This window comes from Centruroides vittatus, unplaced genomic scaffold (assembly GCF_030686945.1).
Source record: "Centruroides vittatus isolate TY-2023 unplaced genomic scaffold, ASM3068694v2 contig_717, whole genome shotgun sequence".
Lineage (NCBI taxonomy): Eukaryota > Metazoa > Arthropoda > Arachnida > Scorpiones > Buthidae > Centruroides > Centruroides vittatus.
In genome coordinates, this window is record NW_027122456.1 from 776060 (window position 1) to 792415 (window position 16356).

Here is a 16356-nt window from a genome sequence, read left to right on the forward strand (position 1 = left end):
GAATTGCATTTAAAGGTTCAACGAGTACCGTATCTTACGGACTATAAGACGCACATGAATTTTGGAGGCAATTTTTCAAAGAAAAAAGTGCGTCTTATAGTTCGTAAAATACGGTAGTTATTGCTAATGTGTATGTTGAGTGTAGATAAAATGTGTATTTCTCATTTTCCTATGCCTTCATGCTGCATTCATTACTGTGTTGAATGTTGTGCACCACTCATGTGTCAGTGTATAATTTCTTTACTATGCATCCAGTATAGTAAAAATTCGAGTTTTAAGTATATATAAATAGAGTAGACCCAAATTATTATAAGTCACAAGTATTGTTATAAAATTAATGATTTATAAGTTTTGAGACAGATTATTTCAGATAAATAGTATGAAAAGACTGCTTAAAAAATGCCTATCGACTTCCAAGTCTGTCTGTACAATTGTTGGCATTACCACTGTTTCAAATGTTAATATTGTTTTAAGTCATTACTTACTCACAGTACAATAGTTTAAATTATTAGCATTTACTATTTCAATTATACAATAGCTGTTATTAAAGATTCTACCACAAAAAAACTTTAGGTAAATAACACTGATAAATTATTGTTAACTGATTAATAATAATAAAGATCAAAAGAAAATGTTAAAACACTGTGTCAATCAATTACGTACCTTTAAAAGCCTGTTACCGGTGTGTAACATCAAAATGAAAACATCAAACTTCACGAATGTTTTCGAACCTTCCGAGGTTCTTCTTTGGGCGACAACGAATTTCCGTTAAAATGTCTTTAAATACGAATATTATTTGAAATTCGAATACGCGATACTCTATGAAGTTTTACTAGGCGTGCGCATCGTATATGTAGTATTGAGGAGAATTTATAGCTCTTTGTTTACAAGCGTGCTGTTAATTACACACCGGTAACAGGGTTTTAGAGGTACGTAATTGATTATATTCCGGTGTTGGATGAAGTGAAGTTATCACTATGTCAATCAATAAAAGCAGAATTGTAGTCTTATTTTTCCCGCTTACTGTTGTTATTATCCACAAGTTTCCAGAGAAGAAAGGTTCATGTATTTTCCCATACTGTAGCACCACCATTAAAATACTAGAAAATTATAGAATTGAAAATATAATTAATTTTGAAATTGCCAATAAATTCATTCATAACACCCACTTCATTAGTAATTGTAAAGGCTTTTATATTTTAAATTATAAAGAGTATTTTCAATTGTCATTACACAAGTTTAAATTTTTTCTAACCTAAAAGAAAAAAAGCATACCAGATGCACCGTGGGGAAATCTTTTAAAAGTGATAAAAATTTAATGTAAAATTAAGAAAACTCGAATCCTATTTTATTTTATTTTTTGTTTCTATAAATTAATTGGCAAAATTTGCTTGTAATTTTTCTAATATTCCATTGTTATGATTTATCAGGAAATATTTATAATCGCTGTTTAATTCATAAAGTAGTCCAAAATATTCACAGAATATCATTAATTAAGCCAAATGCAAAATTTTCAGATTTTTGCATTGCTTCTTCTATAAACTTGTATTTTTAATTTATAGTAGAATCTGCTTATGGGGTAAAAAGTGACACTGCAATCACACACACTGTTCTCACTCATGGAGGTCTCCATCTTGACTGATGGTGTGTCCTTTATCTGTTGTGTGGAACAGCTACAGGTAGAAACTGTGTGTCACTTCAAAATGCCGCAAACTTTATTCCATTTCGACAACACTATCATAGGTAGATAACTTTCCAAATAACCCCCGTATTTTAAACTGAACTTTAGGAACAAGTTTAAATTTAAAATCCTTTATTAAATGTCGTCGTCATCATGTTTTAAAATTTTCTTCTATATTTTTATGATCAGAATTTGGTGCAGACACGTGGTTTCAATGTCAATAAACTCAATTTTTATTTTGTATATGCATGAAATGGTAATTATTAAAATTTGCAGAAAATAACCAATGTTATAAGTTTAATTTATTTATACTTTTAAATGAAATAAGCTCATATATATAGGTGGTTTGAAATATAGAGTGCAACTTCAGAAAAATACAAATAAAAATAAATCTTAAAATTAAAATTTCATAGCTATGAATTTAACAAACAAAAACAAAGAGAAGAGAACCTGAGAAACACCACTAAAAAGTATAAAAGAAATAATTGAATATAATTTATCATATAAATCTATTGGAAAAAGACGACGACAAAAAATATGGCCAAACAAAATAAGTGCTATTTATTTGAATTGAATTCTTGTAAAAATTAAATTAGTTTCAATAAGTTTCTAATAAAAGATAAAATAAAGGTATACCTCGCCTTACGTCGGTAATTGGTTCCAGGAGAGGCGATGTAAGTCGAAAAACGATGTAAGTCAAATTTACTTGTGTAGTTATGACATAAGTCGAAACTATGGTGGAAAACACCAATAATGAGCACTTAAGGACCGCTAAATAAGACGACAACACAGAAACACAGATGTTTTCATGTTTCGTTCTCTAGGATTTATGATGATTATATTAACATTTACTGTAAATGTACATATTTTAATATGATTTTATGTGCTTTTAACACTTTTCTAGTGATATTACAACTTCAACATTTGTGGCGGATAGATGCAAAGTCGAATAAAATGACTTAAACTCAATTTTTATTTTTCCATATACTTTTTTGACAAACGACGTATAATCAAGAATGACGTACAGTGGAACCTCTGTATACGACCTTAATCCATTCCTGACGTTTGGACTTATACCGAATAGGACGTATACCAAACCAACCTTTCCCATAAGAAGTAATGTAAAAATGATTAATCCGTTCTCATGTAAAAAAACACTCCTCTTGATATGGTATATTAATGGGATTGTAAAATAATTTAAACACTGAGCACATTAATAAAAAAATAAATTTTATTATAGATTTTTAAAGTTATTACAGTATATTGTATTATATTATTTAAATCATTAAATGAAAATCAAATCGAACTCTCCTTAATACTAATAATCTGTTTAGAAATTGATTAAACCCCTTTTGCAACGTTAGCAGATTTAATAATGTTTTTATTTTTCACGATTGTCAATACAGTCGTTCTCGGAATACGGTATGCAACAGTTAAATCTCAAACACGCATGCCACCTTCATATTTCTCAACAATCTCTTTTTTCAGTTCCATTGTGATTCTAGTCATTTTTTTAGTTTTCTGATGCTTTTCATTTGCCTTTTTGCAATTCATGATTAATAAAAATAATAAAATTTTACTTACAAATTAAAATCAGAAGAAATTTAACAAAATTATAAACCGTGGGACCGCAAACGTCTAGTCTGGTCTAGTACACCGATAGTGCTACTTGTTCATAGATGGCGCATATAATTGAATTAAGTTGTATACCGAGCAAAATTTGTTTCGTCCAAACAGGACGTATTCCAAATTGGACGTATTCTAAAGCAGACGTATACAGAGGTTCCACTGTAACTCAAAACGACGTAACTCGAGGTATACCTGTATATGGTAAATCTTTGAAGGTTGAAATACTTTATCTCATAGTTTGTAGTAATTTAATTTCAGATAATCAGAATTTATTTCATTTAAGTTTTAGTATAATTCTTGTTCCTATCCCCTCCATTCATAATTACCAGACTAACAACAAAAACTTTATTAAATATTTTTAAATTAACTAACTTACAGAACAAAGCAATTTTAATACACAATATGCCAGTGAAACATTTGCACTTCTTATTTTCCGTGAGCTTTCATTATTAATCCTTAAATATAATGATATTTGACAGATACAATGAGGACTTTCACGAATTCCAATTTTTCTAATTAGATTAATATAATATGAATAAATTAATATAACAGGTGATCAGCTAATGATACTTGCTATTTTATTAGTTAGTCCTCTCTACCCAAGGACACTAACGAGAGTATTTTCTTTTGTATCCATTATATTTGGCCAAGCCCACATTGGAGCAATTGATAACAAGGGATTGCATCTAATGTAACCAGGCCAGATCGTTCAAAAATCTGAGGAACCGTCCAGATCTGAACAGAGTTTTATTATAATAGGAATATATCAAGTTACCTCAGCCATCTAGTCCTTATTACATTATAAGCAATGTAAAATATGATAATAACCTGGTTTAATTTATTATTTGTATTATATTTGAAACAATTAATTAAATAATTTAAATAATCATTTAGAATTACTGAAAGAAAAGAATTGGCCCGAAGCGGGACTCGAACCCGCAACTTCTGCTATCCATGCAGACACTAATTTAGAATTACATCCATAATTCTAAATTATTTAAATTATTTAATTAATTGTAATTATTAAATTTATTAAGAGATGGCGCCTAACATCTACCTCTAATGCCAAATTGTCTATTAATTATTAATATTATAGCCATTTCTCGCCCGATTATATTCGGCTTTGGTTGGTGGATAGCTTTATTTGAAACACATTGTAACTGTTAGTTTCTTAAAATTACAATAGATTATATGTTGATTATATAATGTTTACAATAGAAACAGGAAATATGGATACAAGGGCACCTGCAGGCAAAACATACAAATTTAGGTCAACTAACCTATCAGTTCATTCATTAAAATCATATTCCATACATAGATTTGTTTCTATTTTACTATTTTCCCCTATCTTTCTGAATGTGAATAAACATACAAAACAAGTGGATATGTCAACTAATCAATAAATATAGAATCCAAAAAGTAGTGCCAGCATAAATCTTAAGAACTAGAAGGGCAATCTCATGAGATGAAGAATGTAGTTACTTCAAATGTAACTTAAAATTTTCTCTTACAATAATAATACAATTACCTTATAGTATTTGCTTGCAATTAAAATACAATTATATTAAACATAGTTGATATTGTCTGCTTTACAAAATTAGCAATCATATTAAAATATACAGTAGAGAACCGAAAATCGGAATCAATTGGGGACTGGGGTTGTTCAGATTAGTGATTTGTTCCGATTACCGATTATGTACGAAAAAATGCATTAACCTGTCCGATGTTCAAATTTTTCTCCGTTGCGTGTCGCTTTGTGTTGAATTTTCGTCGATTTTAAGCCTAACGAAAATTTTCATAATAATAATCGAGGCTATCGTATCGTTAAAAATTATTTCTTCATTTTGTACAAACAAAATAAATATATCGAAGAATATAAAAACATGAAAATTATACTTTAGAAGTAAATCTAGTATCAAAAACGTTCAATTCAGCACGACACAGTCCGACTGAAAATCGTTCCAATTACTGGGGTTCCGATTAACGAGTCTCTACTGTATATATATTCCAATTTTACAAACTTTCAAACCTATTATGCATTTGAGGGAAGGATTAGGATCAAAGAGCCTTTGCTTATCACCAAATCACTTAGCCCAGCACTTTTCTCCTTATAAAAACTAGTAACACACCCCAAAAATAATTGATACAATACATTATCGAAATGACCAGACGTTTACAAAAAAATTAAAATTATTAATGTTTTTCTATAATAAATAAATCTAGCAACGAGAGTTGTGCAACTTTCCTGGCTGTTATAAAGGTTCTTTTTTTTTATTTTTAAATAAAAACTCAAATTATTAAGCAAAAAATAAAATTGTGCGTGGTGCCCTGTTAGCAGATATTGTTATAAAAACTTTATATTTTTAATTACTATAAAATGAAAAAGCTTAATTTTGAGGGTAGGGGTGAGTTTTATAACAGATTGTACATGCTAATAACAAATAAAATCTTCATTAAGTCCTGCCCCTATCGAGATACACGAGCCCCTCTATCTCTCCACCCTCTCGACCTTCCACCTCCAAAATTTAGTAGCGTCGATGCCCTTCATACACAAGCCACCATGCCAAATTTTGTTTCTTAATCTTTACTGCATCCTGAGATATTAAGCAAAATAGACAACACATTGCAGGCACAGGATCTTTTTACTTTTTTGGATTCAGGTTGTCTCAAACATGGATTTGCAAAAAACTCTGAAGGTCAAACTTCACAAGATTCCCACACTTTCCCTTGTTTATGTATATGTAACAACTGCAAAAGTAATAAGTTCTACGACAATTTCTATGAGATCTTCCCAATCTAGCACACGACTATAGAAAAGTTTGAGAAAAACCATTTTTGCATAAGATGAATAAATTTTCACCGTACCCATTCTTCATATTTTACTACCAATATTACTTCTCCCTATTACTCTTTAACATGCACATCCTTTCATCTATATTATTACTTTTATTCATACAGGATGTATGACTATACAGACAGGTCAAACATTTTCCGAACCTTAGCATTACAAATATAGCTAATTCCCATCTTGAATAGTTGGATTTTTTTTTTTAGCATAAAGAGATTTTTAATTAACTGTTTTATCATTTAATAAGAAAAATTAGCAGTGTTCTCGATACTGGTCAACCAACTGGCAAAATATTTTCTCCAACCAGTTTAAAAAACAATCTTATATTTTAGACTAGTATGCAATTGACTATTATAAAACAAGTATTGTCATCATTGTCATTAAGTGACTACTGTTTATAAGGAAATATGTAGTATCAGCTGGTCGACATTTTACATCAAGTACCTAAACTTGTTGGGAGAACACCGATTACGACTGAACTTTGAAGTATAAAAGCAACACTTCGGAACACCGGTTTTAAAAGTAAATTTGCAAATCTAATCTTTATTTAGTCATTTAAATATATTACTGGTTATTCAAAGGTTGTTGTGAGTCAGTTGTATACTTTACCAGTATCTTTACAAGCGGATGATTAACCATTATTTAGTCATTAACATTTTAAAAGTTACTAATTATTAACACAATCTAAATAAGTGCATTATTCTAGACTAGCATTTGAATGCTCACTTTGGAAAAAAACTATCTAAATACATAATTTACTTAACAATAAATTAATTTAAAAAAATTTTTTTTATCCGTAACATTAACTTATTACAGTTCATTTTATAAAAATTGCTATCTTCCCTCTATTTTGGCATCATGCCATAATTTATTTTTTGGATCCTCCACAAATGATTGTTAACATTACATTAGCTACCGGTTTGGTTATCTTTACTATCAGTATCATTGTCTAAAATATTTCCGGTCATAATCTATTGCAATTTTAATGCAATAATTTTATTTCTACTTTTACAGTAAGTAAACACTTGTCAACTTAAACTAATCTGTATAAGTAAAGCCATCACAGTAAAAAAAAAAAATCTATGAAGTTATTGATCGATATTAGTAACTGCATAATTCACTTTGCAAACCAGCAACACATTATTTCTATTATTTATATAAAAATTTAGTATATTTATAAAAACAAAATGCTAGTTTTGTACATGTACTGTATAAATGAAAGACTTTATTTGGCATTAAGAGATATTTCCTTACATTATTACTTAAACATACCTTCGACCTGTATTAAATAGTATCAACATCACTATTTAAGAACACTTATCAGTGATTCTACGTGTCGTACAAAAATACGAGAGTACGCAGTGAGTGTGAATAGCACGAAAAATCTTTTTGCCTATTTTCCCGAAGGCGTAGTGATGTTAAAACTATTGTTTATTGTAATCACAATTTCACCTTTAAGTGTATTTTAACTTATATTCGTGGGCTTGCTAATTCTAACATCATTAAAACTGATAATATCCAAAAAGTGGATTCACTGCATGAACATCTTACATGCATTAGATGTATAAGTAGAATATTTTTGCAATTTATATTTATATACATTGATATTTGATACCATACATTGTATATTTATGTATGATAATATAATTTCAAAATAATAAATTATATTATTTTCAAAACATATTTATCATACAAAAGATACTATTACTGAATGTATTCAACTGAAAATTATAGCAGTGTTTGACATTTCACAACTTTTTAAACAGTAAAATGTAAATTTCCTGTCACATTAATATTTAAGAATGCTTTGTTGCATTGTCTTCATTTTACTTTTATATCTTAAATTTCTAATTATTCTAATGGCATCTTAATTATATTAAATATCATCAGAACAGAATCGAAAAATTCAAATGATACGATATTAGAATAGTAGTTTTATTTTATAAAAACTTTAATTTACCCGTCACTTTGATCTAGTATACGTCGTCTCTGCTTTAAACAACTTGTAGTAAATAAAGTGTAAACATTTTCCATAAAATATATTTCAAAATATTACTTACATTATAATAATTAATCAAAATTTCCTATAGCTGCTTCAATATATCAACGACTAGAATTAAACAAGGACAAACTATATAAACTAGTTCATATATTTTCTTACAAACATTACACAAACTTTAATTATTGGTACAAGCATTTAAAGTCATTACATGTAATTCCCTTTATAGATAATTAGACATTTATAACAGCTCTTCTAAATAGAATTAAAATATTTCATATATTTCTTCATAAATTTGAATTATATTTTCTGGCAACTACATCAAATATCAATATCGGCGTTTTTTGAGAATTAGCCGTACGTAGACTTATCTAATTCAAATGGAAATGAGACTAGGAAAAAAAACCTTTCTGATAAACTATCAGAATACAGAATTGTTTCTGATTAAGAAGAAAGAATTGTTTATCAAAATTAAAGAAATGAGACAATATACTGTAAATAAGATGATTATTGTTATTATAAACAGGATTTGCTTCTTGTATACAAGTTAACCTTGGAGTAAGTTAAAGTATGTGCCAAGGCTAAGCACTAATTCAACTTTTCCAAAACATTTTTAAGTTAATGGTAAGAAATTTAGGTTATGAGGTGTTAGCATCTAAGACTTCTCTAAATATGCCTGGTAAACTTAGAATTGTTGCTTCTTCAATGAAAATCGTTTTCAGGTAAGTCAAGCATTTCAATTTGTATTTGAGGTTCAAGAAAAATTACCGACAAGAAGTTCCATTACCATATTTTCCATCTATTTCTTGGAAAGAAGAAAGAATATAAACTGTATTATTAGTTATGTCTGAGTAATACTTTTTAATTCAGAAAGCTTCATTCATCAACATTGGACTATAACAAAAGTCAAATTATATTATTAACAAAACAAAATGACTATACCAAAATGGCTTTTAATGAGCTAAGTCTCTGGATTTAATTACAAACATTGTTCTAGTTGGGATCAACACTTCTGCTTTAGTTTCAAATTTATTACTTTGCAACCATACTAAACAGTATACTGCAGTATCTATGACATTAGTTATTATAATCAGCTGTATGCTCTCAATTATTGTATCCTTAATAATATTTATATTACTATGTTCTTAAATTGCAATTCAATTGTTTCCAACCAAATTTTGATTGATGAGATTCCTTACAGAGAAACCTCTATGCGAATAAACGATGTTGTCTTTACTTATAATGAAGTTAACGAATTCTCTAGATTAAGTGATGCCTAAATTTTAAATCAACAATTACACTACAAGGAATTTCATTTAATATATATTCATGATCTGTCATGCAAATCATTCCTGTTTTGAAGTCTAGAGTCTTAATGCATGATACAGAATTAATTCCCTTTAGGGATTGAGCTAAATTATTTCATTAAATCATTATTCATACTCTTATTCCGTACAATATCAAATTAATCATTTGCTAGAAAGTTGTGTTATATGAAATAAAGATGAAAGACAATAAAACTGAAGACCTGACCAAAAAACCAAAATTATTGCTTTTCATTCTAGAGACGTTTTCTCGTCTATATTAATAAAGTTAATTCAAATACACTAACAACTGCCGTAAATGCCCGATCATTTACGGCAGTTGTTAGTGTATTTGCTTATATTATCAGGTTTCTTTTGATGTATATTTGTATAAATCTAATTCCGATAAATGTACCGAAAAGTACAAAGAATTAGAACGGAAATCCTACAAATTTCTAAACGGCTTAATACGAAGTTATAAAAAATCGTGGATTTACTAGAAAATCAAAGTGCTTACGAAAAAATTTTATTGCAATATGAAATTTCCTGTTACAAGTGTTTAAAATTTAAAACAGCTTTGCTTATTTAATACTTAATCGTTTACGATCCTAACTTTTTACGTATTTAATTTTCTAAATTAATTTAAACTTAATTTAAGCAGATAATTAAATATATTTATACATTAAATTAAACTTTTAATTATATATAAACACTATATTTAACTGCTTATGAAACTTCCATTGATTTCATTACTAACGTAACAGATTTAATTTAGAAAATTATTTTAATTAGGCTAAAATGATTTCTTTATGAAATATTGAACACTAAATACAAATAAAAATTTGACATATTCACGTATCCTATGCAATCGCAGGAATATACATTTCACGCGAGCAGAGTTGACCTTTCTTTTAAGGGTTCGAGGGCTCTTCCCTGCTTACGAATAGGTAAATTGGATTAAAAAGACCCTCTCGATATTTTATAAGAAAAACATATTTTATCCTGGACTTTTAGAAATTTTACAATAAAATGATTTTGTTGAAATAATATAAATCGACATTCTCTTCCTCTCAGAATCTGCATTTTTTTACTTCTATTCCTACTTTATTTGGCTCAACAAAATAAGCAATCACATTTTACTTTCCTTCCTTATTTGATATTCGCCATTTACTCTCAGTTTTACTATTTTATTAGCGTTTTTCTTTAGCAGTATTACGAGATTACCGGAGCAACGGCAATTATATTCGATTACGCGTCACAGTCACTTTCTAGTACATTATTCCCAAGAAGAATCCAAAAATTATACTTAAAGTATTATATGAAAATGTATAGATAAATATCAGAGTATTATCATACTAATTCTATTATTATATGCTATAAGAAAACTCTAGTAAATTTCATTACAGAAAAGAATTTATTTAGAAACATCACAATTTATTTTGCAGCTATTTAAATTATAGCTTCTAATTTTCAAAGTCAGTAATTAAATTAAGTAATTTTTGGTAATTAAAATACATTATCAATAAAGTTAGGTCATCTAGACCCCAAAATTGATAAAATTTTAGTTTTGAATAAGGGATTTGGACCCCATACCCAAATTTCCTATCCCTCTAGATGACGGAGAAAGTCGGAGAAACCATATTTCTAAATTTTACCCTATAGTCAAGGGTCTTCGACGTTCCCGCAAGCTAGTTTCGAGGGGACTATATATATATATTGCTAAGGGTCGCACGTAACCACGGGTTCTTTCAATTTGACTTTTTTACCCCCCGAACGACTCCCGACCATCTCGTCCAGAGTCGTATTCGTCCCATAAAATTGTATAGTTAGACGAGCGTACAATTTTCATAACTCTTAACATAGATACGAATTATATCAGTTTTAGCGCCTAGATCTCTCGCTTTTATTAAAAAGTTCTAAAACAAAATCCACCTTCTAATGTCTTTTATGCAGCCTATCCAAAAATTACACAGTTAAGCTAAACAAGAAAGCTTGGAACTGTCTGTGCATCTTATAAGTGGGCAGACAACAGTACAGATATATATAGAAGACAGCAATGACCCTTAGATACGTTTCAGATAACATTTTCCCTACAATTTGTAAAGAAACGAAATAAAAGAAAAAACACTCCTCAAATTAAGCATGGAAGAATGATTCGTCGAATTTCTAATAAATGCAATCGAGAGACACATTAATTATGTAATTAAAAAGTATAAAATTTGCAATTCACGTCGCCTTATTAATGCACAAATTATCACTTACACACGTTATAGCAGCCATTTCTGCTTAGATTCTTTAACTTAATGCATTAAGAACGGGTTAAAGCATCGGAGAACTTTATTAATATTTAAATTTAATTACTTTACGATGTACGATGAAGGTGAATTGACCTTACCTCGGCTATATAACGTGGGGCGGTGTCGAGAACATCAGGAACAACTCCATTTTCCTCCATGCTGTTTACTAGAGTTAGATTTCCAGGTTCGGTCGAAACTCTGGAAGAAATAAGAAACGAAATACTCAGTAACACACGCAGCATCTTAATAGTTTGATGATGATAAATGCAATACCGATTGGATCCGGTTAGTAAAAAAACACGTTGTGTAGCCGTCGCAGCCAAGAAACTGACGTCACGCCTTCAACGGTTACGTTGCAACGCTCGTGCTCATTTGTATTTGCATATATACAATTATATTATTATTTTTATTACATTTAAATTTTTCGTACCGAAGTCAATTTATCATTCATTTTTTTAATATTAGAAATAAAAAATTATACAACTGTGTAATTACTTATTACATAATTTTAAACGATTAGTTTTTATTTACTTTTTTTGAAATAATTCGATAACATAAACTTTATTAATAATTATAATTTTATAAATATTAATTTAAACTTGTCGACAATAATTATTTTATTTTAAAGATTTCTTCAATTTAGGTCAATTTTTCAATACGTATAAAGTTTTCAGTATCGATGTGGTGTCGTCGTATCGCGTTGCGGCGATGCGACGTGGAATCGAGTGAACATTTCTTATATTTCAGTATTACTAATAAACGATTCCAGTCGAAATGTAGAAATGTTTTCTATATATTCGTCAGGAACGTAAAAATGGATACGCTGTTTCATTATTGAAAGCGTAACATAAATACAATGCGAAGTTACGCTATTGCTGCAATGCAATCAGTCGCGTATGCGATTCGGCTTTACATTATAAAATATAAATATATTTTTCCATACTTTGCTGTTTTACATTTTAAGGAATAATTATCCTACATTATATTTAATTTTCTTCGCTTACTCTTCCTATAAAGATGGAGACTATAGTCTTCAGACGCCATCTTTAAAGGAATGGTAATGGCGTTCGCTTAATTTAAAAAATGATACATTTAGCTTATAAATTATAAAAAATAAAAAAATTAATAAGGATAATCATAACGATTCCATAAATATATTATAATTTTAAATTAAATCAAAACTATACCGTCAATAAAAGTCGTTAAAAAGACGTATTAGTTTTCACCTGTTATTCATAAATCCTTCCTATCTTTTCCGAAAATTCTACATGTTTGAGACTATCCATAAATATTGATTTTTGGATCAATTTATATATATTTTATCTATGTACAGATAATCGATAAAGTAACATTTTTTAAAAGGTTATATTTAATAACATCTAAATATTCTTAGTTTCTATTTAAATCTGTCAAGAACTTCGGCAGCAGCAACCGTTAAAAAAATGTTATACAGTAAAATATGGCGTTACAGTTTTTCCTCTTTTCATCGCAACAATAGAAGAATATTAACAGTAATAATGCTATACATCCACAAGAGCCGAATTATCGGGCTAGAGTTGGCTATAATAAATAAATAATAATAAGACAATTTGGCACTAGAGCTTGGCGTTAGGCGCCATCTCTTACTAAACTTAATAATAATGCTGTAAAATTTACAAAAATAATTTAGTAAAATGGAAAAAACTAACGTAAAGTAACATTCTTTTTTTTAAATATTTATTTGGGGCACATTTAACAATTTGGTATTTAGTTACACAAAAATCGATTGAAAATTTATAATAAAATTAGAAGAAAAAATAGCAAAAACATTAATTTAGTGTGATATTTTTACAAAAAACTTAAACAAACACCTTAATGTTCGCTGAGAAATGTTATAACTGTAATAAGATTATAACGATTTTCAAAAACAAAAATGAAGAATACGCACAGACACACGGACGAATCATAAAAAAAAAAAAAAAAAAAAAAAAAAAAAAAAAAAAAAAAACCCATACAAAGTTCAGCGTTAATTATCAAATAAGTTAATTCGTCGTTAATATGACTTTCTAATTCATTGAATACAGTAAAATGGCACATTTACGCTATATTATTGCAATTATTTAAATCTTATAGATACTGCATTAATAATAGAAAGTTTAAAATATTTTAGAAGCAAATCAAACGCTAAACACCTACGTCATTTGTCTTCTAATAAACGAACTACAGAATTTATTAAAATTTTTAAAAGCTTTTTCTCTGTGTATATTTTTTATCAGTTAAAGTAAATGATTATTTTCGAATTTTTATCAATTTTTATATAATTTTTTTTTTTAAATAGAAACCCAAGCTTTGTCTCGTGTTAAGACACAAATCGAACAGAGTCGCCATATAAAATGAGTTCTTCCCGAAAGATACTGAGACGTTTGAGTTTCAGGACATGCGGGATGCGTATTTTTACTCTGGTAGTGACAGAATTACATTAAAAATGTGAAAAAATAGAAGTATACTTCATTGTAAAAACATTTTTTAGAATAAAGTCTCATTGTCGCTAGGTGGAGTAATACTGGAAAAACCGAAACATCTGGCAACATCCCACTCGAAGACTCAGAAGCAGACGATAAAGTCAAAAATATAATCTACGCATGCGCAATAAGACTTTTTCAAGATCTTTTGAACGTAGAAAACAAAGGTAAAATATAGTTATATATTTAATTAAATAAATATATTTCTGTTGCAAATTGATGAAAATCTATTTCAGAATACACAAATGCCTTTTATATTTTAAACAGTAAACAATGAACATTTAACATTGAAAATAATAAATGTACATAGGGGCAATGTACAGTACGTACAGTACATGCACATACAAAACTCAGTCAACTGTCTCCTGCTTTGTGTATTGCAGGTTTACTTGTGAATATTGATTATAAACTTGATTTAGAACAGATGTACTGTACTCCTTTTGAAAATTAAAAAAATACAATTGAATCAATTGTATTCTTTTACTTAATTTAGTACTTAGAATAGTTAACTAGCTTTTGAGCCACTCTTTCTGGAAATACATAAATTTGTTTCTTACGAAAAATATGTATTAAAAATACACAAATGAGAAACAAAGAAATATTTATCATTTTCAATATTAAAATAAAATAAAATTGGAAAAGTGAATAATTGCATTTTTTTTATAATAGGAAAATTGTCATTTTGAGATAATTTCCTTATTAAAATACATAATGAAAGGTTAAAGCTCTATATATCTCATTAATAAAATATAATTTCATTTTTTAATAATTTAAATAAATAAGACATGATGATATCAAACTAAACTGAATTCCCATTAATGATTACATTCTTAATCTAATAAATTACATATAAATTTATTCATTATTGTCATAGAACTCATAATAACATTAATAACAAAGTCCACGTTCGTGGGTTAGGCAAAGACTCTCGTTCGAAAAATAGGCCACAGTCTCCCTTGGTTACCAGTGGCGAAAGCAGTACCGGCTCATGCATGGCTACTGCATTGGCCGGCAGTTGTGAGGAACCAACCTAGTCTTAATGCATCCGTATACCACAGAGGCTGGAAAACGACACCAACGGATGAAATGGACAATGAAAATGAACGACTTTTTCATTCGTACTTACTACACCATCACAAGACTTGAAACAAACATGACAGCGTACAGACAGCAACTACACCATAGATTCACACAACAATATTTTCACCTCATTGTCATCGAACAAAGAGTTGTTGATAAAAAGAGAACAATTATACACAACAGCCTTATCCCACAAACAACACTGGAACTTATCAAACAACACTGGAACTTATCAAACAACAGGTTGCTGATCAAATACATCAACAGACAGAAACATTTAACATTAATAAAGCTCACGTAACTTGTCAGGATAATCCAGCAACAAGCGCTGATAATAGCACACACACAACAACTACCACCAACTACATAAAGCAGTAACTCTAGCTCAAATAACACACCATTAAACTTATACTCACATGATATGGACAGGACACAGACACTTCTTCATCCATCACTGATAATATAGACATAGATTTAATTAATACGCTCTCACTTTTATTTCAGGAAACACTCACTAAATATACAGGTATAGATCCCACACAAAGACCACAAATACCAAAAGTCAACACGTCTAAAGTAGTAGCCAAAACACTGAATTATGTAAATACTCATTTACTATCACACTATGTTCATTTAATTTTTACACTCTCAGACATTCATACATTAGTTTATGCTGTGGCAATCACAATAGTGTCACACCGGACTGAAAATATAATTGCAGACAGATACACACGAAACACAATTCTATCATAAGCTTGCCTGGCAAAGAATAGAAACACAAATAAATGACATTAGACAGCAATTAGGCAGGTTGACACAATAAACTAAAAACAACATAACCCAAAATTAAAGAAACAATTCGAAAACATTTTAAAGAAAAGCAAAACACACACAAAACATGAACATCACAACCCACACATTACAGAATACATTGATATCTAAAACAAAAACTCGCAGCCAAAGCACGTAGACTCAAACAATACAAAACATGTTCGCTATGAAAACAACAAAATAAAT

At 29.0% G+C, this 16356-nt stretch overlaps 1 protein-coding gene across 2 annotated transcripts in view; it reads right to left on the minus strand.

Moving 5' to 3' along the window:
• LOC136980664 (protein D3-like) overlaps positions 1 to 16356 on the minus strand; it is a 34078-nt gene that overhangs the window by 2807 nt on the left and 14915 nt on the right. For both annotated transcript variants that reach the window (XM_067276820.1, XM_067276819.1), the window contains exon 2: positions 11857 to 11956. In XM_067276820.1, coding sequence (XP_067132921.1) covers positions 11857 to 11956 — 100 coding nt within the window. The remainder of the gene's footprint in view (positions 1 to 11856; positions 11957 to 16356) is intronic.